The 24,496-nt window shown below is 39.4% G+C and overlaps 1 protein-coding gene across 11 annotated transcripts in view; it reads left to right on the top strand.

Moving 5' to 3' along the window:
* BBS9 (Bardet-Biedl syndrome 9) overlaps positions 1-24,496 on the top strand; it is a 378,994-nt gene that overhangs the window by 155,036 nt on the left and 199,462 nt on the right. For all 11 annotated transcript variants that reach the window (XM_036246696.1, XM_036246699.1, XM_036246695.1 and 8 more), the window contains 6 exons: positions 1,679-1,860; positions 6,247-6,323; positions 10,934-10,987; positions 15,366-15,468; positions 16,939-17,043; positions 19,916-19,930. In XM_036246696.1, coding sequence (XP_036102589.1) covers positions 1,679-1,860; positions 6,247-6,323; positions 10,934-10,987; positions 15,366-15,468; positions 16,939-17,043; positions 19,916-19,930 — 536 coding nt within the window. The remainder of the gene's footprint in view (positions 1-1,678; positions 1,861-6,246; positions 6,324-10,933; positions 10,988-15,365; positions 15,469-16,938; positions 17,044-19,915; positions 19,931-24,496) is intronic.

Below are 24,496 nucleotides of genomic sequence, written 5' to 3'. Positions count from 1 at the left end.
AAGCTACCGTGACAACACAGAGGGCAGAGGGTGTGCCCCCTTGAAATGGGCTTGTCAGAGCGGGAAGTTAGGAGTCCCATGACCACTAGGTGGCTTCAGTTGCCCACAAACAAAGGGTCAAGCCCAGAGGTACTGTGGTGTCGCTTTTCACACTTTAAGAAAATAATTTCATTTTGGGAGTATTTATTTCCTGAGATAGATTGACAGAACTGATTACTAAAACTTAAAGACCTTTGAGGGTCATCTAGTTTTACCTTCCCATTTTGTAGATGAAGAACATTTGGGGAGACTTCTCTACGTTGACTCAGCTATATAGTGGCAGAGTTAGAGTCAGAACCCGAGTCCCTAATCCAGCACCTAGTCTAGTTGAATCAGTGATGCAGTCTGAAGTGGCCCCACACGGTTATGTGGCACCGACTGTGCTGAAACCCTGAAGAAGTGGGCAGAGGAAGGCTGTGTTGAAGGCAGGTGGCAAAGTGGATGCTGGGCCCACCTTGTGGGAAGCATGGAGCAAGGCAGTAGCTACTGTCAATCAAGCTGAGTTGACCACGGGCCATGACCCAAAGTTGGGAAGTTTTAAGAATTCTTATTTAGTCCGAATAAGGCCTAGAGCCTTCTACACCGGATTCTTTTCTTCAGGTGAATAGCAACATTTTTTTTCAGATTCTTTTTCCCTTAATTTTTATTTATTTATGATCTTCGATGAACATTTAACCTTTAGCACAGGGTTGGTAACCCTTTAAAAAATCAGTGGTCACTAGAAAACGTAACAAAGATCAAATGAGCACAAATTCATCATATACCAGCTCAAAGCGACTTATAACAATGTTGCATTTTTTTTTTTCTCCTGTGCAAATTTTGGAGGAAGCAGATGGTGTTCATTTCAAGTACTTTTATAGCAGGTTCAGAAAAACTTCCCACTTCTGTTTTTAAAAATGGTAGGCTAAAATTTTAATGTGTATTATGGCTAGTTTCTAGGGTAGAACAGAGCTACGGGAGTCCCGGAGCAGGAAGAGTGAGGGATGGGGAGGAGAGAGCTCACTGGGATGAGCAGTGATGGAGAAGGAGCAAGAAGTGGGGAAGTGGGGTCCTTCCATCTAAGAGGAGGGAAGGAGTGTGTGTGAGGGAAGTCCTGGTGGACTGGGGAAGGAGGGCAGACGTGAGTCCCAAGGGCAGAGAGAGAGAGGAAATGGAGAAGAGCAAGGCTTCCCAGGGCTCACTCCATCGACCTCTCCGCCCTTCCCCTGGAGTGTCCTGTCTTGGCTCCTGGTTTGCAGCCAGCCCAGCTCACGGCCCTCTGTGGCTCCCCCAGTGTTCACGTGCTTAGTGTGGATCTGCCAGGTGGGAGCGCAGCGAGGATGAGAAGACACAGTACTTGAGAAGCCCTTGAGGCAGGATTTGCTGTTTAGTTAGGGGCTCCACATGGCAGGTATGTCATAATTGTTAGTGCTTTTTTTTCCTCTCCTGTAATGAAGCCGAACATTGGGAATATTTCTGTAAATCATGCTTGGAACATTCGAAGTGAATCTTTGATGTAAAACTTTAGACATAGATATAGTTTATTGTCATTTTCTTAATGGTATATCAAAACTCAATTGAATAAAAATGTAGTTGGTCGAGTCGAAAACCACCAAAAAATGTAATTATGTCTAATTTTCTCTTCTCTTCTTTATTGTAGTGATTTAAAGGGAGTGATAGTCACTCTGAGCGATGATGGTCACTTGCAGTGTTCATACCTGGGGACAGACCCTTCTTTGTTCCAAGCCCCGAAAGTTGAATCCAGAGAACTAAATTATGATGCACTGGATACGGAGTTGAAAGAACTTCAGAAAATCATCAAAGATGTGAACAAATCACAAGGTAGCTCATCTGAAGCTTTTTATTATTTGATTTTACTCTTCATTGTAGAATTGTATGATTTTGTATATGGATAATGCTCTGTACATGTTAGTTCACTTTCTCCCCCAGCCGCAGTTAAAGGCACCTTTGTAAAAACTCCGGGTTGCTTTGCAGCACGCCAAGTCTTTGTTCTTCATTTGTTTCATGTAGCTTCTGAAAAGTACATCCTATTTCAGATAATGCTTTTGCTAGTGTCCCTTTTCTAGGGACAGTTGCTACCTGTTTTTTTTCTTTAAACTCGAGAAAGGAAGAAGTACTTCTTTGGGTAGTGGTTTCAGGCCTTGAGAAGAACATTCAAGTTTGGAGTGGTCATTTATTAACTTCTAATTTCCCTGAAAAAAAATGTTAGTCGCTTCTTTTAAAAGAAACCAAAGCAGTACATGAGTTACTGCTTTGTTACTAAAAATGTTGTCATTTGCAGCTTAGTAATATAATTTATGTTTGTAGTTAATTAGCCTTCCAAATGGAGTGTAGCCTGTGGTATGCTGATTTCTAATGACTCAGAGGCTGATGATATTTTCAGTTCCTGAGTTTTGAATAGCTCAATATTATCTTACTTTGGGATTCACAGGGGTATAATTTTATTGTAAATTAAAGGGAGAAACAGAACACCAGTCCTGCAGTTTGAGTTGGACATGTGAAAAGCATCACTTTGAGTCCCCTTCTCGGGGTCAGGTAAAAGTATTTTTTTAATGAGAAAAAATATGGACCATTTTCACATAAAAGAAATGTTAAAACAAGTAGGAATAATAAAAGAAGCAGAGCATCAAAAGCCAACCAAAACAACAGAGCCGAGCTTAATCCTGGCCCAATCACTCGATGAGATTTATGTGTTTTTGAGTCTATATTACCAGGGCAGATTCAGAGGAATTTCGATAATATATTTTAAAAATATGAATATTAAAATGAAATTATTATTCTCTGGCTTTGCACTTTCTCTTAGAAAGTTTTTAGAGCAAACTAGTGAAACTTAGGTCTCTTAAGTACCTCTCTTGTTAGTTAACCTATTTGTTGTCAGACCATCACCCCCAGCCCCTGACCCCCCCCCCCCCGTCAAATAGAGAATGGTTAAAATTGGATGTATCAAATTGCAATATACAATTTCTTCCCAATTTTTTATACGAGTGTTTTGGGATTAATGGAATTATAAGTCTCATTTTGTCATTTAAAAATGTAATTGGGGAAGAGCGGTGTATATATGAAACATAGAATCGTGAGAGTTTGTTAAATAAATTTAATGTGGCTTTGTACTCCAAATTTTGTGTCTTGAGATTTTGCTCTTTCTATAAACAAAGTGCTAAATGATATTTTGATTAACACTTAATTGTGTTAAACATTTCTCAGAAAAATCCCTTACAGCTAAAAGTTATGTTTTGGTGACCATGGTGATGCCCTTGGGCGAGAAGGGTTAGGTTGTTTTACTTGTCATGACCTTGATCCTTCTGTGTAATTTGAAGTAACTGCTAATTAAGTTAGGGATGTGCCCACGGACTTGGGTGCAAAGTTCATTATTTACATAACCTCAAGTTTTATTTGATATTTGAAATTCTCTGCGCTTTCTCTGCTGCATTTGGTTTTATTCCTGAAGAAGAAGCAAAAAGACATTTTTTAAAAAGAGAGACACTTAACATACTTTATTTCTAGATATGGAAAACATTTTTTAGTTTTCTGGACTCTTATAAAACTGTGGTGTATGTCTTTATTGAAATACCTGTAATTATGTAAAAGTACCAGATCATTTCGCTATAGAAGATTATGAGAAGTTAAAACTCTGAACTTTCTGATGACCTCATTATTCATTTAAATGCCACTTATTTTAGTATAGTGACTTTAACTTACAAAAAATTTCACAGTCTTGTGAGTTTTGGTCAGTACTTAAAGCTTTTTTATTTATTTTTCTTAAATTTCCTCAAAGCAAGAACTGCAGCAAAATTTAAAGCCAATTTAAAGAGTGCATTTTGTTGTACACATGGTGTATATTATCCACCATAATAAAAGGGTTTTTGAACCTGATTTTATGAGTGTAAGTTATATGAGGAATGTATGTTGCAAGCATGAAATTATAGCAATAATTTCTGTATGGCTCACGGATTTTGAAGCTTTCTGTCCTCAGCGCATTAGTGTGCATCCTGCCAAGCATTTCTGTTACCCGTAGTCAACAACATCTGTCGCTAGGCACTTTCAAAGATGGCATTTCCTTATGATTTGGACAGTTGGTCATGTTCTCTACTTGGGTGACTCTAAAGGAATGGGTACGATATTGAGAAGGACTCCCACCGCTGTGCCTTCAGGATGGGAAGGGAGCGGTAAGACAGGGTGTATGAATGAAAGTCTGCATCCGTGTGAACTATGTCCAGGATCCCTACGCTGCCACCACCACTGGGTACGAGGAACATGTATACTTGGCGACCTCATTGGAAGAGGTGGTGTTTGGGGTTATGTTGGCTGCGTGTAACAGAATACCCACGTTCAGGGCTTACACCAGGCAGAGGCTTCTTTCTCTCCCGTGGAAAGGAAACGCAGCGATGGGCAGGCCGGGTTGGTTAGCAGTTGCACTGCGGTCAGGGGCTCCGACTGCCTTCCTGCCGGGGGCATCTGCTGGTCCAGGATGGCTTCTGGAACCGCTGCCCTCACAGCTGCAGCTGAGTCAGCCCCTGCAGGACCGTTCCTGGAAGCCACACCCGGAGCAGCGTCCACTCACATCTCCCTGGCCACCCCGGGCTGCAGGAGAGGCTGGAGTTCAGTGTTGTAGCCCAGGACTTGGTTGCTAAGAATACAATTGGGCTTCTTTTAGTAAAGAAGAACTGAAGAATGGCTGTCGGGTGGGTACGAGCGGCCATCTCGACTCTCACTAAGTTGTGGACATGCCTGTTCCAAGCAGGGCCGCGTTGGTGGGAACACCTGCTGGCCATGGTGGGCGGGGCTTCTCTTTGCAGGACAACTGATCGCTGGTGTGGCCTCGTCCGACGCTTTCCTTCTTTCCAGTCCCCATCCTCAGCATGAGGGGTGTTCCTCTCAGGTCAAGGGAGGTTTCGGCAGTCCCAGGCATTCCGTGCAAGCATGATTGGCAGGGAAGAAGAGAGAGACAGGATTTCTCCCAAGTCTCCCCTTTAATGAAGGAGGAATCGCTTTCCTAGCGGTGTGTACCAGCAACCCCTCCATGCCCAGCCTTTCTTACATCTGCCAGGGTTAAGTCCCATGCTCACGCCTAAAACAACAGATGGTCTGGGAATGAGCTCACCATGATTGGACTGGATTGATCTAATGACTTTGAGATGAAAGTGAACGTCTCAGCAGAATTACGGCTCTGCCACAATGGAGGTGGATGTTAGCAGTCCACAGCAGTCTGATATATGTATGCGTGCGTGCACACACACACACACACACACACACACACATTGCATAAGTATTGTTTCTTGCTTATTTAGTAGCTCTGTCACTTGTTCCTAATAATCTTATGCATGATGAACATTTTTTAAATTGTGAAATTTTAAGTTTTGAAAATAGCATGAACCTAGTGAAAAGAATTCAAACAGTACGAAAAGGGTAAAAACCCCAGGTCCTATTCTACTAGCTTGTTTAAAGGTAATCTTTATCAAGACTGTTTCTGTATTCTTTCAGAAAAATGTCATGTTTATGTAATTGTTTGTATGCAAATATATGTTAGATACATTGTGCCACATCTTGGTTTTTATTAACAGGCATATCTTGGAGTTTTTTTTCTCATCAATATATACAGACGAACAGCACTCTTATTTATAGCTTTGGGCGTTAGACCGTTGCACAGCATGGATATATCATAATTTAGTTAACCGTTTCCCTACTAATAGACACACAGAGATTTAGGTAGTTTGGGTTTTAATAAGTACCAGCAGCAGAGGATTTCCTTGGGCATGTCTGTGAGTTGGCTGTAACTATCAAAATGTAAAATGTACCTATCCTGTGACCTAACAGTTTGGCTCCCAAGCGGTAGAATTACTTGCCTTCAAAAGTAATCACCTTCAAACCAACTCACCTTCAAAAGGATTGTACTAGTTCAGGCTTCCACCAACAATGAAGGAGAAGGCATTGAAATTCCCCAACTGCTGTCAGTGGGTCACATCTTAGCTAATATCTTTGGAGAAAGAGACAGTTGTTCTTTAAAATATTGTAGAGGGGGAAGAATTAGCATCAAGCTTTGAATTCTAGAATGCATTAGTTTCTTCAACTTGTATGTTTATGGGTTTTTTTTTTGATATATGGTATAGATAACCCTTAAAAAATGAAACAGCAGGTTTTACTGCTGTTATTTAATTACTTTATAATTAAATATCTTTTTTCTTTCTCCCCCCCCCCCCCCCATTATAGGTGTTTGGTCCCTGACTGAGAGAGAAGATGATTTGAAAATCTCTGTTGTTGTTTCTCTTAACTTGGATTCCGTGTCTGTAGGTATATTTGCAGACTTTGAAAGGGTTTGTGATCGTGATGACTTGGGGTCAAATGTATTGCTTTAAATGATGGGCCTTCAAAGAGAAACTTTAAGGAGGATAACAACTTAACAATCTTTGTTACTTTCTAGAAATAAACACTCTAGCCTCTTGGTATAGTAAGGAGTTCCTTAGGCAGATATCTGTCTAAAAAAATGGGAAAGGGGCACTGGCCATTTTGGCTTAGTGGTTAAAGCCTCAGCCCGCAGACCAATGAGTTGCGGGTTCGATTTCTGTCAGGGCACGTACCTTGGTTGTGATTCGTATGGGAGGTAGCCACTTGATGTGTCCTTTTCACATTGATGTTTCTCTCTCTCTATCTCTTCCCCTCTCTCCCCCACAATCTATCTGAGCAAAAGTGGAAAAACGTCCTTGGGTGAGGATAACAGTTTGGCTCGGCAGTTAGAGTGTTGGCCTGCGGTCCAGAGAGACCCGGGTTCGGTTCCCACTAAGGGCACGTACCTCGGTTGCAGTTTGCCAGGCCCCGGTTGGGGTTGTGTGGGTGGCAACCAGTTGATGTATCTCTCTCACATCGATGTTTCTCTCTCTCTCTTCCCCCTCTCTCCCTCCCACTCTATCTGAAGATAAATGCAAGAATGTCCTCGGGTGAGGATTTAAAAAAAAAAAAAAGGGAAAGGGGAACAATAGGGGTTCTGGCCATTATTCTGAATATACCTTTTTAAAAAAAGTTTAACTTTTTCAGTACCAGAATATTGAGATAATTTTAATCCAGGTGAATAATGCTGTGCCTATAAGATGTTTGTTGAAGGTTCAATGAGATCGTATTTATGAAAGGCCTAGCTCAGAGTTGACAATTTATGATCTTTAATACATTATGGTGGTCATGATGGATGAGGATGTAGATTAAGAGTAAACAGTTGGGCCAAACAGTTGGGCCAGGAATTATACCCCCCCCCCCCCATTTCTATCAGTGTGACCCAGGGCATGGTATTTAATTTTCTTAGTCTCAACTTTCTCATCTATAAAATGAGAAAAATAATAGACTCTCCTTTGTTGAATTGTTATAATTAACCAGCATCATCATCATAAAATTACATTTTAGTTCTTTTTTTTTTTTTTAATATATATATTTTTTATCCTCACTCAAGGACATTCTTGCATTTGTCTTTAGATAGAGTGGGAGGGAGAGGGGGAGGAGGAGAGGGAGAGAAACATTGACGTGAGAGAGACACATCGAGTGGTTGCCACCCACACAACCCCAACCGGGGCCGGGGACAAACTGCAACAGAGGTATGTGCCCTTAGCGGGAACCAAACCCGGGCCTCTCTGGTCTGCAGGCCAATGCTCTAACCACTGAGTAAAACCAGCCAGGGAATTTCTTTTTAAATCCTCACCCAAGCATATTTTTCCATTTATTTTCAGGCAGAGTGGGAGGGAGAGAGGGAGAAAGAGAGAGAGAGAGAGAAACATCGATGTGAGAGAGACACATTGACTGGTTGCCTCCCCCATGACCCCGACCAGGGCCGAGGATTGAACCACAACTGAGGTACATGCCCTTGACTGGAATCAAACCCGTGACTCTTTAGTCCACAGGGCCGATGCTCTAATCGCTGAGACAAACCGGCCAGGGTCACATTTTAGTTCTTCCAACATTATCATCACCACCACCACCACCATCCACGTTTCACTACTTGTGTCATTCAGTGCCATATTGTAGGGCCTGTCACATATGGGTGCTCAACATATATTTGCTTTACGAATGAACGAATAAAGCTGAGGAACAAGGATGAAAGGGGGACTATCCTTGGTTATATTACCCATCTCCTTGCTTAGTCTTCCGTAAGCACTGGTTAGATTAGATTGGTTATATCTTAATGTCTGCTGTTCGGGCAGAATCTTTAAGTGTATCTGTGTCCATACCCAAAGCTGATCAGGGTCGACAACTGATCAAATTCACTGGTTCCACTGTATTTGGAGTTGACGTCATACAATTCTGCCTAGGAAGTGACTTTAATATCCAGGTATCAGAGCATAATATAGTCAGTGATTGTCATAAATTTTCCAAGATTCCTTTTAGTATAAACAGCTGACCCGAGTTGTGATAAAAATCACATTAACATTGCCATAGTATAGTAAGTTGGGTACACTTAAAAAAATAGGACTCTATATGAAAGAAACATTCACCCAGCTGGGTCACATAGTAGAGGCACTGTTTTAAACATTGGCCATTCAGCACACACCATTTCTCACTCTACCTGAAGGGTGTAGTCTGAGTGGAACATTTCTGCTTAGTTAGCTGACAAATGTACACACATTTTCTTGCCTTGGGAATGATTCTTATTTTCCTTTGGGTAACTTATATAAATTTTTTTTAAGGTTCTCTTAAACATAGACTATTTGGAATGAGGAATTCCCTTCTGTTCTTTAGCAACTTTTGATCTTTGCAGGAAAAGGCCTTATGTGATGGCGCTATATTGTCACGTATATTTCCCAGGCCACCTGGAGTTCTGTTTCCTTTTAAGTAGGTGTCTCTTTCCAGCTTCATTTTCCTGGTCTCACTATTTTTTTCTTCTTAAGAGATTCTTGAGAGTATCGTATTCATTCCATTGGAAAACATTAGCCCAACGATTTATGTGGCTCTGGTGCTATGGTGTCTTTGTATAGCCATTTCTTTCGGGCTATAATTTTATTTCCCAAAGGATTACTGTCCTTCAAGCGCCTAGGTGTTTGGACAGTGGATTGAAAAGAGCAGGAAATAGGAGATGTTTGTTTCTTTTCTAGATCTTTGGACAGCTAAATGTAAAACATTTCCTGGATTTTAAGTAATACTAGAGCAAAAAGCCTGGCGTAATGTTTTATTTTGAATAATTAATATGAAAGCACACATCTAAAAACATAATTTATATCGGAAAGGGGTATTTTATAGAGGAGGCAAGCATTGCTATCCTAGCTGCTGTTTTTTTTTTTTTTTAAAGAATAGTTTATTGATTTTTAGAGAGCCAGGAAGGGAAAAGAGAGAAACATCAACGTGAGAATGTCACATCAATTGGCTGCCTCCTGCACACCCCCTGCTGGAGATCCTGGGCATGTGCCCTGACCCGGAATCCAACCAGCAGTCCTTTGGTGCACAGGATGATGTCCAGCCAACTGAGCACCACCAGCCAGGGCCAGGGCGCTACCCCATCTTCTTCTTCTTCTTCTTCTTCTTTTTGTTAATCCTCACTCGAGTATGTTTTTTCATTGAATTTTAGATAAGAGTGTAAGGGCGAGAGGGAAGGAGGGGGGAGAGAGAGAAAGAAAGAAACATCATTGTGAGAGAGACACATCAATTGGTTGCCTCCCGCATGACCCTGACTGGGGCCAGGGATCAAACCTGCAACCCAGGTACGTGTGCTTGACCAGGAATAGAACTTGAGACCCTTTAGTCTGTAGGCTGATGCTCTAACTACTGACCAGGGCTTATCTTCTTGATTGAGAAATGGGATTCAAGTTTATATATGGTTTCATATGGAATTATAAATATAATATGAATCTCCCAACTCTTAACTTATGCTGATGCCCATTATATCATTGCTTAGATGTGACTTAATTTTTCTTAGTAAAAGCTTTTCAAACAGGTTAAGTTTAAGTCTGGTGGATCTATTCATTGGTTGCATAGAGATTTAAGAATTCATATGGATATGTTATCCCTTTGTTTTATTCTGTCACAGAGTGAGAATTTTTTTCTCTCAATTAGAAAGTTATAAATTATAAGGGAATGTTTGCTCTATTATCTTATACTCTGAATTCTTTGAGAGGTAGAACCAGGTAACCTGGGCTGATGCCCAGAGAGGGAACCGGTTTATGATACGAGCTATTGAAAAAAAATCACACTCCTACTTTTATTTTCTAGGTGAAAGGCCACTCAATCTTCATATTATTAGTTGCATGTATTATATACATATTTATATTATTATTTAAAATTTATTTTTCTTTATTGATATTAGAGAGAGAGGGGAAGGGAGAGGGAGAGAGAGCTAGAAACATCGATGAGAGGGAACATTGATTGGCTGCCTCCTGCATGCCCCCCACTGGGGATCTGGCCCACAACCTGGGCATGTGCCCCAACCAGGAATTGAACCGGCGACCTCTTGGTGTATGGGTCGATGCTCAACCACTGAGCCACACCAGCCAGGCCATATTCATATTATTAATCTGAATATAACATACCTTTGGCAAGTTAAAAATAAAAGGGCCTAAAAGAATGGCACAATGTTTATCTGAGAAATACAAGGAGGCCTTCTTCTATATAATATAAAGAACACGTTAATAGAATTAATTCTTTTCAACATTTAAGTAAATTTGGCAATAGAGCTTGATAATAAAATCTGTGACCTGTGTTGGGGAGGAGGGTGGGTGTTTGGACATTAGCTCACGTGTTCATTCTAGAATCCAGATGAACACGTCCGGAACGTCCCGTTGACTTTGCGCCTGTTATTGGAGTGATAACTCCTTTGCAGTTAGTTCCCGACTTGGGTGGTGCGGAGTGTGTATTGCGCCCGTGTGTTCACTCATCGACGTGTAACACTGAAACCCTTGTTTCCTTCCTTCCTTCTGTGTGTCTACAGCAAGCTCCTGATGTTGCCGCGGGAACGGACCTTGTGCCTTCAGCCACAGTGAAGGTATTGTGCTGGGTTCTAGACTGCCATGTGCACACTTCAGCGCGCGACTCTTGTCACCCTATAAATAGCCTGTGGAAATGTCAAGCAGACACTTGGAATTTGTACCATTTCCTCCAGCCTTGGGTGGTGAATTGATAGCCTTCATTGTTTTCTACAAGTAGAAAACTGATAACTACGTTCTTAGCAATCGGTATATAAAATAATTTGTTGTATGATCCAGGGTCTTTTTTATAGAAAGAAAATGAACATTTTATTTTAGTACTTTTTGTTAATCCTCACCTGAGGATGTTATTTCCATTGATTTTTAGAGAGAGTACAAGGGAGGGAGTAAGGGAGGGAGAGACAGAGACAGAGACATCAATGTGAGAGAGACACATTGATTGGTTGCCCCAACTGGGGCCAGGGATCAAACCTGCAACCTAGGTGTGTGCTCTTGCTCGGGAATTGAATCTGTGACCCTTTGGTGCACGGGCCAATGCTCTACGTACTGAACCACACTGACCAGGGCAAAAATGAACATTTTAAATATGCTAAAGGGATTGTGTCATCACCACAAACCAACCAGTGTCATATAGACCATCTAGTTGATTGAAGCATCATGCATATATATTAGGGAATTATGTAAATGCTAATAATATCTTTCTCCCATATATGACTATATGTGTGTTTGAAAAGAATTCCCAGTCATCTATCTGCCATAATATTAGCTTTAAAGGGGTGTATTTATAGCAAGAAAATATTAAATGAAGAAGCCACAAAGTAGAGTAGTGACAAATTGATAGTCCTGAAAAAATAGAATATGAAGGATGTGGTTTTGGTTAACATTTTTAGTCCCGTCACTGCAGAATTTTAGACCAGGACTCAAATGTAGAACCCTCTTAAGGCATTTAGATGAAAGTGTGGTAATCAGTCAGCACATTATTAAGCTGACAATATTTATCACTGCCCAGAGCCTGGAGCCAGGGAAACTTGTGGATCTTGGCGATTTGCTCAGTCAAAACTTGGACAGGGCTTTATATTTTCTTAGATTATGGGTTGCTGTCCTTGGAGAAGCTTGACAGGGTACCAGGCTCTACCAATTGTGTTCGCTTACACTGGACCCAGCGGGTGGCCCTAGTGTGGGGATCTGTGGTAGAAGTTGAAGGGAGCCCAATCTTTTAACAGTTTCCTAAGCTAATTTTTTTGGATTCTTGCCACTGGAAACAAGGGTGGTCTTTCCCTAGTCTCCCTCCCCTATTCAATCAAAGGCTCTATCTCATTAATACTTCTGAGTCTGGAAAAGCATTAGTGGCAAGAAATCAAACACTTAGGGAAAAAAAAAAAAAACCCTGCAGAGTTCCAGGAATGATCTATGGACTTTTGTGTGGGGAAACCCTTTTTATATCTATCTACTGATATTGTTCAGACACATACACATAATAACTCAGGCGCACACTATAAATTGCAAAAAAGGCTTGTACCTAAACCAGATAACATTGCTCATGTTAATTTCCCCCCAACTGCTGCTACTTATTGCTATAAGGAAACACACTTTTCTTTCCAATGCAGTTCGTAGGCTACCACGTGTAATAGCCACCTTAAATGATGGCAGTGACACTCCTGGAACATTCTCCTTCATCAGTGCAATTTACTCTGTTTGAGGACAGCCACCTCGCTCTCAGCTCTCTCCCTCATTGTCACTGTGAGAGCACGAGAGAGAAGGCTCCACACAAGGGTTGTACACCATCGGCTGGGCTCACAGCAGACACAATGACTTCCTGATTCTGTCTGACAGTTTCTCTGCACATTTCTGCTATAAATCTCCCCTTATAGCCTTTTATAACAACAGCAGCCAAGATATATAACCATGCAAGTTTCCATCATAATAAATCCAGTTAATTGAGAAAATGTTTCCATCCGTTCCGAGTGAAGGAAGATGTGGCTACCTTGAGTAGGTGTGTGTGATGCGAGCGTGGTTGTTCATACCTGGCCTTTGGAGTCATCGCTGTATACCCAGGACAAAAAGTTGGTATTATGTTTCCTAGGGATCCTATTTCATTTTGTTAGTAGCAGAAAATAGCATGGAAAATTCTTGTATTAATGTTTTATATTTTCCCCTTAATATTCTATAATTATTTTTCTCTTAAAATATGAGGCTTATGATCTGGCCAAGCCTTTAACTTTTTTTTTTTATTTCTGGCTCAAACACAGCTCTTCTTTGTTGCTGGAGTTATTTTCATCACACATCTCCTCGAGTCACTTTTGAAAGTGCCTAGCCCATTGTTGGGGTTTACTAAATCCAAGTATGAGGGCTATCAGGAGTGTACATCTAAACCAAATGCAAATACTTCTGTGACAATGTAAAGTTGTGTGACCTTTGTCTGAGTGCACGTTGGGCCAGGAAGAGTACAATGACTGCTCTCTTACAAACGGCTCGTTGCTGCTTTAAGAATCTCTCATCTTCACTCTTAAAACCAAGATCTCAGCTCTCTTGCACATTTGATCTTGGACATTTACTTCGCTTCTCTGAAGCTCTGTTTTTAAACTGTAAAATGGGGCTACTTTTTCATTTGCAGAGTTTTGAGACTAAACCCCGGTTGATTAAGAGCATAGGCTCCGGGTTTTGGCAGACAGAAGTGAAATTGTGGTTCCCGCACTTACAAGCCGAATGGCCCTGGGCAAGTTATTTAGCCTCTCAGCCACAGTTTTCTTTCGTATAAAATGGTACATAGTAATAGAAGCTGTTTCACCATGTTGTAAATAGTAAATGGGATAATGCACATAAATAATTTATCAGCATGGTTCTATGAATATAGAAAGCTGCTAATGGTTATCATTCATATGATTAATTTAATTTAAAGATATATGTATAGGCTAGCATTGTATTAATATTACAGACAAATATTTAAATTGTGTTTTATGTATTCAGTGGACTAGCTATTTGAAAGAATGTTGTCTGTGGTGATATATAGTTTCTTCTTATAACTACCATGAGGGTTTTACTGAAAAGGTGTTCTGTGTGTAACGGTCAGACATCATTAAGGAAGCTTTGCTTGTGGGGTGCAGCTTGCCCTCGTGTGTTCCCAGGGCTTATGAAGTAACAATTCATGATTGTTAATATGCTGTGTTTATTGTAGTTATTTGCATCAATAGTTGTCTTTTAAAAATTTTACTTTGCAACTCAAAATTTTATGTTTAGCCTATTTTTAAGTTGTACAGAATACCCATGTTATTTAAAATTAATGCAAGACCTTTACTGAATCTAACTACATGTATATAATGTTTGTGGGCCAATTGTATATTGGTGCAAATGGTTTCTCTGTTATACGTATGTATGTGTGTAATTAAAGAATAGATGATACATGCCTTCTACTTAAGAGAAAATTCAAAACTATTTTCCTCATAAATGCCCTCGCTTTATGTCAGTGGATAAGGAAACGTGTGTGTCTCACCCACTAGCGTCTGGTAACGAGACCGAACTGTTCTGTGGACAGGTACCAGGTAGAGTGCTCCTCAACTCTGGTCACACGCAGGTACCAGCGGAAGAGCGATGAAAAAGTGACCGATACCCTGGCCTACTGTGATAAGTCTGGCATGCCCAGGGGAAGCCAGATCATTGAGCTTTCTCTTTGACAGTGTGACAGTGAGGCCCCTTCGCACGGGCCCCGTGAGGATCATCGGGCCTGGTGGTTTCTGCTGCCGCTCCTCCGAGGGCTGTGAGCAAAGTCCTGTCTTCCCTACCCACCCCAGCCCGCTCCCCGGGGCACCTCCCCCTCCAGAGTTCTTAGCCGCTGGCTCTAATCAGAGCAGGGCGGTGTTCTAAGCACCAGTTTGGAAATGCAACAGAGAATATTGCCATTCTTTGATATTTTCTAGAATTAGTTATGTCAGATTATTTTTGTTTTAAGCCATAGAAGAAAATAGTACTTTGATATGTATCTAAGCTAGTAAATATCCACCTCGTAAGGAAATCCTTATAGAATAATTAACTTGTGTAAAATGTAATATACGGATACTGGAAAAGATAAATAATTCATGGTACCACATCCGTATGTGAAAAGAAGAATGAAGACGTATATTTCATGGTGTAATTATTTATCAGCCATTGAGGGCAGATTTTTTTTCTTTGCTTTTGATAAAACATTTAAAAAGTATGTTTTTTTTTTTTTGAGACAGAGAGGAAGAGAGAGATAGGAACATCAATGAGAGAGAAACATCAATCAGCTGCCTCCTGCACGCCCCCTACTGGGGATCGAGCCCGAAACCTGGGCATGTGCCCTGACCGGGAAATCGAACCGGGACATTGAACCATGACCTCTCAGTCCATGGGATGACACTCAATCCACTGAACCATATTGGCTGGGCACAATTTTCAATTAATAACAATTTGTTTCCTTAGGTCACACTGCAGAACCGAGTGGTGTTGCAAAAGGCCAAGTTATCAGTCTATGTGCAGCGGCCTCTGGTACTGTCACGTGACCAGTTCACTTTTGAATTTATGGGTAAGTGTTTTGTTTTGGCTTAAAGTCTATCATAGTGCGATGATTTTTTTCTAATTAATTTTTTTTTTATTAGTGTGTTCGTTTCATGGATATATTTCTTGTCTGAATCCTGAGACTGGTCTCTTCTTGAAATTAACGCTTGTGTTGTTTTGCTTAGGGTGTTTTCCCTGGAAGCATCAAGCATGGACATTCAATGAATGGTTGTTGAGTCTGAAGTAATTACAGATTTCCAAGCGCTTTCCTTAACTAGATGGACCTGTAATTGTACTTAAACACTATAATTTGGAAGGCTTTCTTTATTGGTGTTTCTCTAGTGAGCTATTTATTGAATCAGTAATGTTTGAAGAAAGAATATTGACTTTGGAGTCTGGCCTGAATTTGAATCCTGGCCCCGACTCTCACGCTATGTGTAACCTTGGGCAAACCACCTTAGTAATTACTTGGAGCCTCCATTTTTTTAATCTGCAGAAAGAGGATAATGATGTCTTTCTTATGGGGGCTGTTTTTAGGATTTAATTAAAAAATGAATCTATGTAAGATACTTGCAGTACTACCTAAAATAGTAGACAGGTCATAAATGGCAACTTTTACTTTTGCATAGAATCTCTTACGCCCTATCACTTACATCTAAGTTGTCATTTTTTCCTGTTAAAGTGAGTTCTGAATGATCTTTCTTTGTTTACCACCACTGTTCATCTGGGGAGCCTATGTCTTATTCACGAAGTCGAGCACATCTCTCTAATTTTGCCTTTGTGTAACCAGCCCTTACCTGAGTACCTGGCAGATGGAAGGAACTCAATAAATACTCATTGAATGAGTGAAGGAATGCTTGGAGGTGATGTCCAGCCACTGGTTTCTCACTTGATTTTCTGATTTTTCATAGTACTTCCAATTTATCTCTTTAGAGCACATTCTGAACAATTTATTCTCCCAGTTACAACCCTTTTACGTCTCTGTGTGCAGGCTGGAGGTCAAATATACAAATGTAGAAGGCTATGCACAACCTGCTGAGTCTCTGCAGTTGTAGTTACATGTATGTCCAGCCCCTTCCTTCGATTTTCCCCTGCCGTCTGTGTTCTAACCCTGATGAAGTGCTGTTCCCCATCCCCAAATTCTCTTGCCCTTTTGTGTACCCTTTTCTCTGCTCCTGCTGCCTGTTCACCTGAGTAAAGCGAAGCAGTGGTGTGGAGTGTTTGGCACCCTGTTCTGAAGTCAGTTCCCAGTGTGTGAGCTATATGACCTTGGGTTAGCCTCTTAATCTCTCTGTAGCCAATTTCCTCCTGCCAAAAAAAAAGGGAATGGGGACAGTCATACAACCTACCTTATAAGATTGTTGTGAGGATTAAGTGAATTAACCCATGTGAAATGCTTAGGACAGTAGCTGGCATGCAGTACATGCCTAATTTGAACTGTTGTTAATAATCATAATCCACATTTATGTAACTTGTATCACTTGCACATTGCTTCTAGCACCAGAAATGACTAGAACAGCAGCCTTTTCCGTTTATCTGAAAGGAAGTTACGCACCACCCGAATTGGAGGGCAGTGCTGTTGTTTCTTACTCCAGACCCACAGGTAAAAATACGGTTGTTCAGGAGTTTACCAGATTAATCACTCCTTTGTACTTGTTGTAGTTATGAGTTAAATGTTTAAGTGTTAAGAGGGTAAAACACATTGTAAAATATTATTAAATGAAAAAAGTTCTTTTCTCATGCTAAGTCAAATTGGATGTCCAAATTACTTTAATGTACTATGAATAATTAGTGGTAAGTCTATTTAGCAGTTTCTACACATGGTGTTTGATTCTATCTTTTCATATAATAGTAAAATTATATATTTTTATTCTCTCGAAAAGAATGGTATCCAGTCATACTTTCATTTGTTGGAACTAAAGAGAAAAGCCTAGTCTGAATGAATGAAGAAGACTGGTATGGATTACTCTAACATTAGGACAGTGTTCAGAATTTTAGGTATTGTTGTAGTGACTAATACCCTTTAGTAGCTTACATGTTATAGTGTTTAAGAAAAGATCTAGTAAAATTTGATCATTTTTTTTAAACCTCTTTTTAGATTTAAAGATTATCTTTAATAAAGTGATGGTTGCCAAGCAAGGGCCGGGGGAGGCACGTAACATGGGAAGATGCTGGTCAAAGGAAGATGCTTCCAGTTCCAGGACGAACAAGTTCTGGGCTCTAATGTGCAGTGTGGTGACCATAGTGAACAATACTGTATTCTGCACTTGAAAGTTGCTAAGAGAGTAGATCTCAAATGTTATCGCCACAAAAACATAGTAATTATGCGAGGAGCTGGAGATGTTAACTAACCTTATAGTGGCGATCATTTTGCAATATATACATGCATTAAATCATCTTGTATAACTTAAACTTACACGAATGTCAATAATATTTCAATAAAGCTGGAAAAAGGGGGAAATAGGTTATTTTCAGCCCAGTTGAGATTCAATTTATTTTTTAAATTTATTTTGTTTTTTAGAGAGAGAGGAAGGGAGAGGGAGAGAGAGAGAGAAACGTTGATGAGAGGGAACATCAGTTGGCCACCTCCTGCATGCCCTATACTGGGGATTGGGCCCACAACCTGGGCGTGTGCCCTGGTCAGGAATCGAACCAGCAACCTCTTGGTGCATAGGTCAATGCTCAATGATTCAACTATAATAAGTTTTAACTTAATTGGGTCAATTTCATATTTTTCTCCCATATAGTGAATTTTTCATGGTAACAGTTTGACAGTTGATTGGTAGAGTAAGAATTTGTCATTGATTTTAAAAATGGTTATATAGCCCTGGCCAGTTTGGCTCAGCGGTTAGAGCGTCGGCCTGCGGTCCAGAGAGACCCAGGTTCAGTTCCCGCTAAGGGCACGTACCTCGGTTGCAGTTTGTCCCGGCCCTGGTTGGTTGTGCGGGTGGCAGATGTGTCCCTTTCACGTCGATGTTTCTCTTTCTCTCTCTGTTCCTCTCTCTCCCTCCCACTCTATCTGAACAAAAAAAATGGAAAAATGTCCTCAGGTGAGGAATAAAAAAAAAAAAAAAATGGTTATATATAGTATAACTGGTAAGGTATTTCAGCAATGTTGCATTTGTTTTTGTTTTTTTAAAACATTTTTATATGGTTTTCTTAGTTTTTTCCTCTATTGATGCTCACTTTGCTTATTTTAGTAGTGTTTTTAATAATAGTAGTTTTTCTTTTGTCTAAGTGAATTTTCAGGCTTATGCATTGACAATTTTATGCTCTGAGATGATTTTATAACTTTAGTACGTTTTCAAAATCTATTTCTACTACTTCGTAAGTTATTTTGCTTTAAAATTGTTGAAAAATTTATTTTTAGACAAAAGTGACCACTTTAACCATTTACTTATATTTTCAAAATTTGGGGCTGCGTAAATATTTTGTGTTTAAATGCTTTGAGAAAGCTGGCTTCAGAAAGAACCACCAAACTTGAAGGGATCAAGAATGATGGAGTTTTTAGTGGGGTATTTCTGAAAAGGACATTGAAATTTTCAATGTTATTTTGAGTCATGAACTAAAAAAGTAAGAAATATTTGGCTAAAATCTCTAGATAATTTATCGTTAATTGAGCATCTCAATAATCATAGGCATTGTTAAACTTTTTGCCCTTGTTACACTTTGAATATGTAGTTGCAGAGGCTGTTGATGCCTTAATTCATTGGTTTTCAAGGCACAGTAGTGACACTGTCTGAAATAAATATAAAATAGAGAAATAGGTTACATAGCAAATGGACAAACTGCTGAAATGAACATTATAAAATTGTGAAATAAGTCTGTGAACTTATTGTTGCACATACCATGTTTAGCTATTGTGCTTTTCTATAATCAGAATTTAAAAGATTATAAATTATTGCTAAACCAAATAATAAGGCATTAATTGGTTGAGAGTTTATTAGAAATTGAAGTAAAAAGAGGCTACAAAAGTTAAAGAATACCGAGACAAGCCCCCTGACCCACCCAAAGACATTACTCCATAGTAGTCTCTACTGACTGAAATTATAATATAAACATGACTACCTGGCAACATGAATATTACTATGTATTTGGCCTTTCCTGCAACTTATTTTCCAACAAGTAATTGAATACTCTTGATGCCATTTACATATGGAGTTTGGTTTTCCGATTGGCTAGATCATATCTCTTTGCCTCTTTTGGCCACATGTACATTGGCAGACACACTCGCACAGACCTCTGAGGATGCAAGTGCAGATGTATTGTTAGATTTTATTTGTTCATGTTTTATTCTTCAGTCGTGGGTTGAATTAACTCATTGCTATCAGAGAGCCATTCGAATCATTGTTGAGAATCTTGAAATGTTTATAGTTTTAAGCAGATATGTATTACATTTATGTTGTAATTTCACCATAGATAATTTGTTGCATTCTTTCTTCCCTAATGCTTTCTACATTGCCTCTGATGGATAGATCGAAATCCTGAAGGTAAGTAAGAAGATAATTTAGAACAAAATTCAAAATTGTCTTATTTAGAATTTATGGGGGAATGTCATCAAAGGTCTGACCCTTTGAACTCGCCCGGGTCAGTGTCGTTAACCCATTTTATATTCCCCGAAACCTTTGTTTGTGACTCTACTGTAATATTTGTCATAATATGAATTTCATTAAATTTGTTCCTTAGGTCCCCTGGTAGATTTTGAGCTCTCTGAGAGCAGGGTTTGAGCACTCATCTCTGACTTATACAATATTAGGGTAAATGACAGGCTCTACAAAAGAATCTTCTACATTGATTATTTTTCCTTCTAGATACAGACTTTATTTGGTGGTTTATCTCAGTATTAGCTATTTTAAGATAAATATTAGATAACAATGTTAATTAATTAGTAATAAATATATAAAATACTTAAAAAATTATGGCAATGCTTATACAGTTTTGGTAATGCCAACAACTTGAGTTGCATAGTATTTGGAAGGTGAAAATGTACTTACATGAGAAATATTTCAATAGAAGTATGTAATTAGCTTAAAGTAAACTTGTCAAATTAGAATTTGGGTTATTAAAAATCTATTATTAATAATGAATATATTTTACTTTGCAAGATTGCATATAGCTGATAAGATTTGCAACAACTTTTGTAAAGTACCATATTATTTAAATGATTTGGTTTAGGTTTAAAAAAATCAGTTAAGGTTATTTTTTGAACGCGACTTATTCCCTCTTACTGTAGATTTAGTCCCAATCATTAGGGGGTGGGGGGGGGAAGTCACAATATATGGAAATTTTAGTAAATTCAGTACAAAGCTAAAGCTGGTTTGAATAATCTCATGATAGATTTTAACATTATCATTAAACTTTAGGGACTAGAATTGAAATACTCAGCTTCAGCTAGCAGGCAAGAAAATAAAATGTTGCCACTTAGCTCTCACTTTATACAAGGCTTCAGATGTCAAAGACGGGTCCATTTCGTTGGCCTGACCTGCTCAGGCTGCAATGCGGATACGTCTTGCTTTTCCACTCGGAAAGACAGAAGCAAACGAGGTTTTATGTTGTCCCCTAAGAGTTAGTCTCCATTATTTCTGCATTAAAGTTACATGACATGGGCCGTGTAACGCAGGACTGCAGATGGAGCACAGTACGTAGCCAGACATAACAGGAAGGGATCCAGGAAGCTCTGGCTACCAGACGTTGCTACTGCTTTGGGGTTCATCGCTTTCAATATGAAATGACTCTAGCAGGCCCCTGGAAAGAGGTCTACAGGCATGATGTAGATGTGTAATACACATACATAGTTATTCTACTCTAATACATATGCTCTTCTCTCTCTTTTTAAAGCCCAATTGGCTTCCCTCTTGACAGTGATACCGGGCTCTGGGTGTGCCAGTTGTAATTAGAATTCTCTTCCTGGAAAAATTGTCCTGTCAGGACTGGGTTTGATGTGAATTTTCTCTCTAAGTGTTAAATAATTTTGTGATTAATTACACCACAGTAGTTGCGACTATTCATTTCCTCTAGTAGGCTGGAAAGGGAAGTGTTCGAAGGAGAGGTGATTATATTTGGTAACAACTGCAGCACAAAGTCAGTCTGATGAATGAGTAGGCCAATGTTTGAATATTATACATGACCAAATTTTTTTTTTCTCTGAGCATAGCATTGCATTGAATAAGCCTGTTTGCCAACTACACAGAGAAAAGATCGCTGATGGTAGGCAAAGTTAGGACCAATTAGGCTCCTTCAACTGAGTTGAAAGCTAGCTGGAAAGACTTTAAATACATGTAATTCTTTCCTTTCTTATTACAGGTACACACGTGCACACACTCACACACATCTCCAAGAGTCTCTGGCCTCAGGTTCTCAGAGGCAGTCACAGCCTGAAGAGTAATTGGTAGTCACATTTACATTTCAGGATTCTCAAGAAAAGCTCAATCTCAATAGAAGTGTGTTTTTGATAAACCAAGGACTAAATACTACAGATTGTATTTTGAAATGCTTGGGTTTTAATTTGATGGGCAAGCATATAAAATACTGGCATTGTGATTATACTTTTTAAAGATACAATTTCTTTAAACCGGTTTCTGAAGGATTTCACCCCCCTTGCCCCCCATGGTAAAGCTTCTCAAGCTGCCCTCATTTAAAAAATAACCATAATCACTTTATTAAGTATGAGTGTCATCATTTTTCAAAATAATGTTTTCCACATGTCCTGTGAAACCGGTTTTCAGTTCCTGGAGAGAAAGAAGTTCGGGGCCGGGGGGGCGGGGCTCTACAAATCTTCGCAATCGCAGACCGTGGCCCGAGTGTGTGACGTTGTCGTGAACTGACCTCACTGGGCTGTGAACTGAGGTACAATGTATTTCCCTGGGATTTATTAGTGCTTATAATCCATTTGTTTCTGTTTCTGAAAACATATATCTAGTCCACCAGCTCTGGGTTCTTGGAGATTCAGTTACAATATTCAAATATAGGCTCACTAACATAGGCTAGTGTTATTGATCATGATTAAATCTTTTTTTTTTTTTTTTTTACCACAGATTCAATCAGTATCTGGTCTGTGAAACAGAGGCACAGTTTTAGCAGTATAGTTTTAGAAGAACATTTACAGCCAAATTTTGTTTGAACAATTAGCTCATATGTTGGTTCACAGTAGACAGAAGATAGTTATTTTGTGCCTATACAGAATTATGAGAAGATGAAGCATTCCTCCTGCAATTCTGTTCATTAAAAATGAAGGAAATGAAAATAGGTTTCAATTTCCTTGTTCTTTTCCAGTCTGCATCCATTAATTGAGGCTATAATTTATATATTGTAGAGGAAACGTATTAGTAGGTATATTTCCATAATGTGGGGAATACATGGAATATCTGAAATTGGAAAAAAATAGTGCTTGGTAATATTTTTTGTGGTGCTATTCATAGTTGTGGTTTGAACAGTAGCTTAGGTCATGCTACCGTAACATTTTGAGGGAAAACATTTTACCATCGTAAAGTACAAATGAACATGCCTTTAAAATCTCACAGAATGTCAGGGAAGAATACCCTGGGACCTTTCTCAAGAGCCACCAAGTTATACTTTGCATCTAGGATTCCAGGAGAAGTGAATTTAACATCTGTTGGTTATGAGCAAAAAATGAGCTATGTAAACTTTGATGGGTAATAGATTACGTCGAAGAGCATGACAAATATGCTGCACATGCTCTGTAAAAGTATTTAATTGCCCTCATCTATCAGCGTGTTTCCACTCTGAGCAGCCCTCCCTGTCCTGGTGAGTAAGTAGTACCGAGAAGCGTAGTCCCGGTGTGGGTGTGGAGTACGCAGCTCAGTTCCAATTGGCTTCAACAAAATGTGTTGCTAATTCTAGGGATCCTGCTTCAGGATCGTGTCCCCAAACTTGATCTGCTCTTTTTTTTTTTTTTTTTTTATCCTCACCCGAGGATATTTTTCCATTTTTTGTACAGATAGAGTGGGAGGGAGAGAGAGGAAGAAGAGAGAGAGAAACATCGACGTGAAGGGACACATCGAGTCGCTGCCACCCGCACGACCATCCAGGGCCGGGGACAAACTGCAACCGAAGTACGTGCCCTTAGCGGGAACCGAACCCGGGTCTCTCCAGACCGCAGGCCGACGCTCTAACCGCTGAGCCAAACTGGCCAGGGCTTGAACTGCTCTTAAGGTGCTATTTTCAAGCTGCTCACTGAGTCCTGCAGAGAAATAAAGGAATTAACGTGTGGGTCCACCGAGCAGAGTGCAGCAGGGTACTGAGAGAGGTTTCTGTATGTTATTATCTTTTATCTTACCCAAGCAAAAATAGAATCCTAGAATTCAAGGAGCGAAAACTAAAGTTGTAGAATTGCTATTTTAGGTTTACAAGTAGAAAGCCCAATTTGCTTTGGTTTCGGGTTTGTTCTCTGTACACATGTAGAAAGGAATTGGTCTTTAAAAACTTTAAATTCTGACATAAAACTCATCATTGTTATTTGTTTCTCCGTTACCTGTTTCAGTCTGCCCGTATACACAATGAAAAAATTTGACAATTGAGTGATTGTGGAAATCTTTCAAAATGTCACTTAACAATGACATGTAAATTTAAATGGATTTAGAAAAATTTAATTCATATGAAAGTAATAATCTTATTATTGTTTAAAATGTCATGAACTTTAGTAGTTCAGAGCAAATTCTGCTTTCATGCTCATGATTTATTCCAAATTGTTTTTGGTAATTTGAATTTTCAGTAAGTAAAAAAATGCTAAAGATTAAAAAATTGGAGGGAGTAGAGAAATTATTAAATATGGTCATATAAAGCCTTTCTGATATAAATTTTATATTCATTGCTCATTTTAGGTGATAGTCTTAAATTAGGGCTAGAACTTTGAAGGTCTTAGTTTAAAGATAGTTCAGTAATTGACTATAACTACATTATAGTGTTGAAGTGTGATGATTTTTAAAATATGGTATTAAAAATAAATAAAATAAGGTATTACTATTAAAGGCAGACCTCATCCCTGTGTTCCTTTAAATTTTTTTTTCTTTATTGATTTTAGAGACAGAGGAAGGGAG

Source organism: Molossus molossus, unplaced genomic scaffold (genome assembly GCF_014108415.1).
Source record: "Molossus molossus isolate mMolMol1 unplaced genomic scaffold, mMolMol1.p scaffold_m16_p_7, whole genome shotgun sequence".
Classification (NCBI taxonomy): domain Eukaryota; kingdom Metazoa; phylum Chordata; class Mammalia; order Chiroptera; family Molossidae; genus Molossus; species Molossus molossus.
This window is presented reverse-complemented; position numbering and strand designations above follow the sequence as displayed.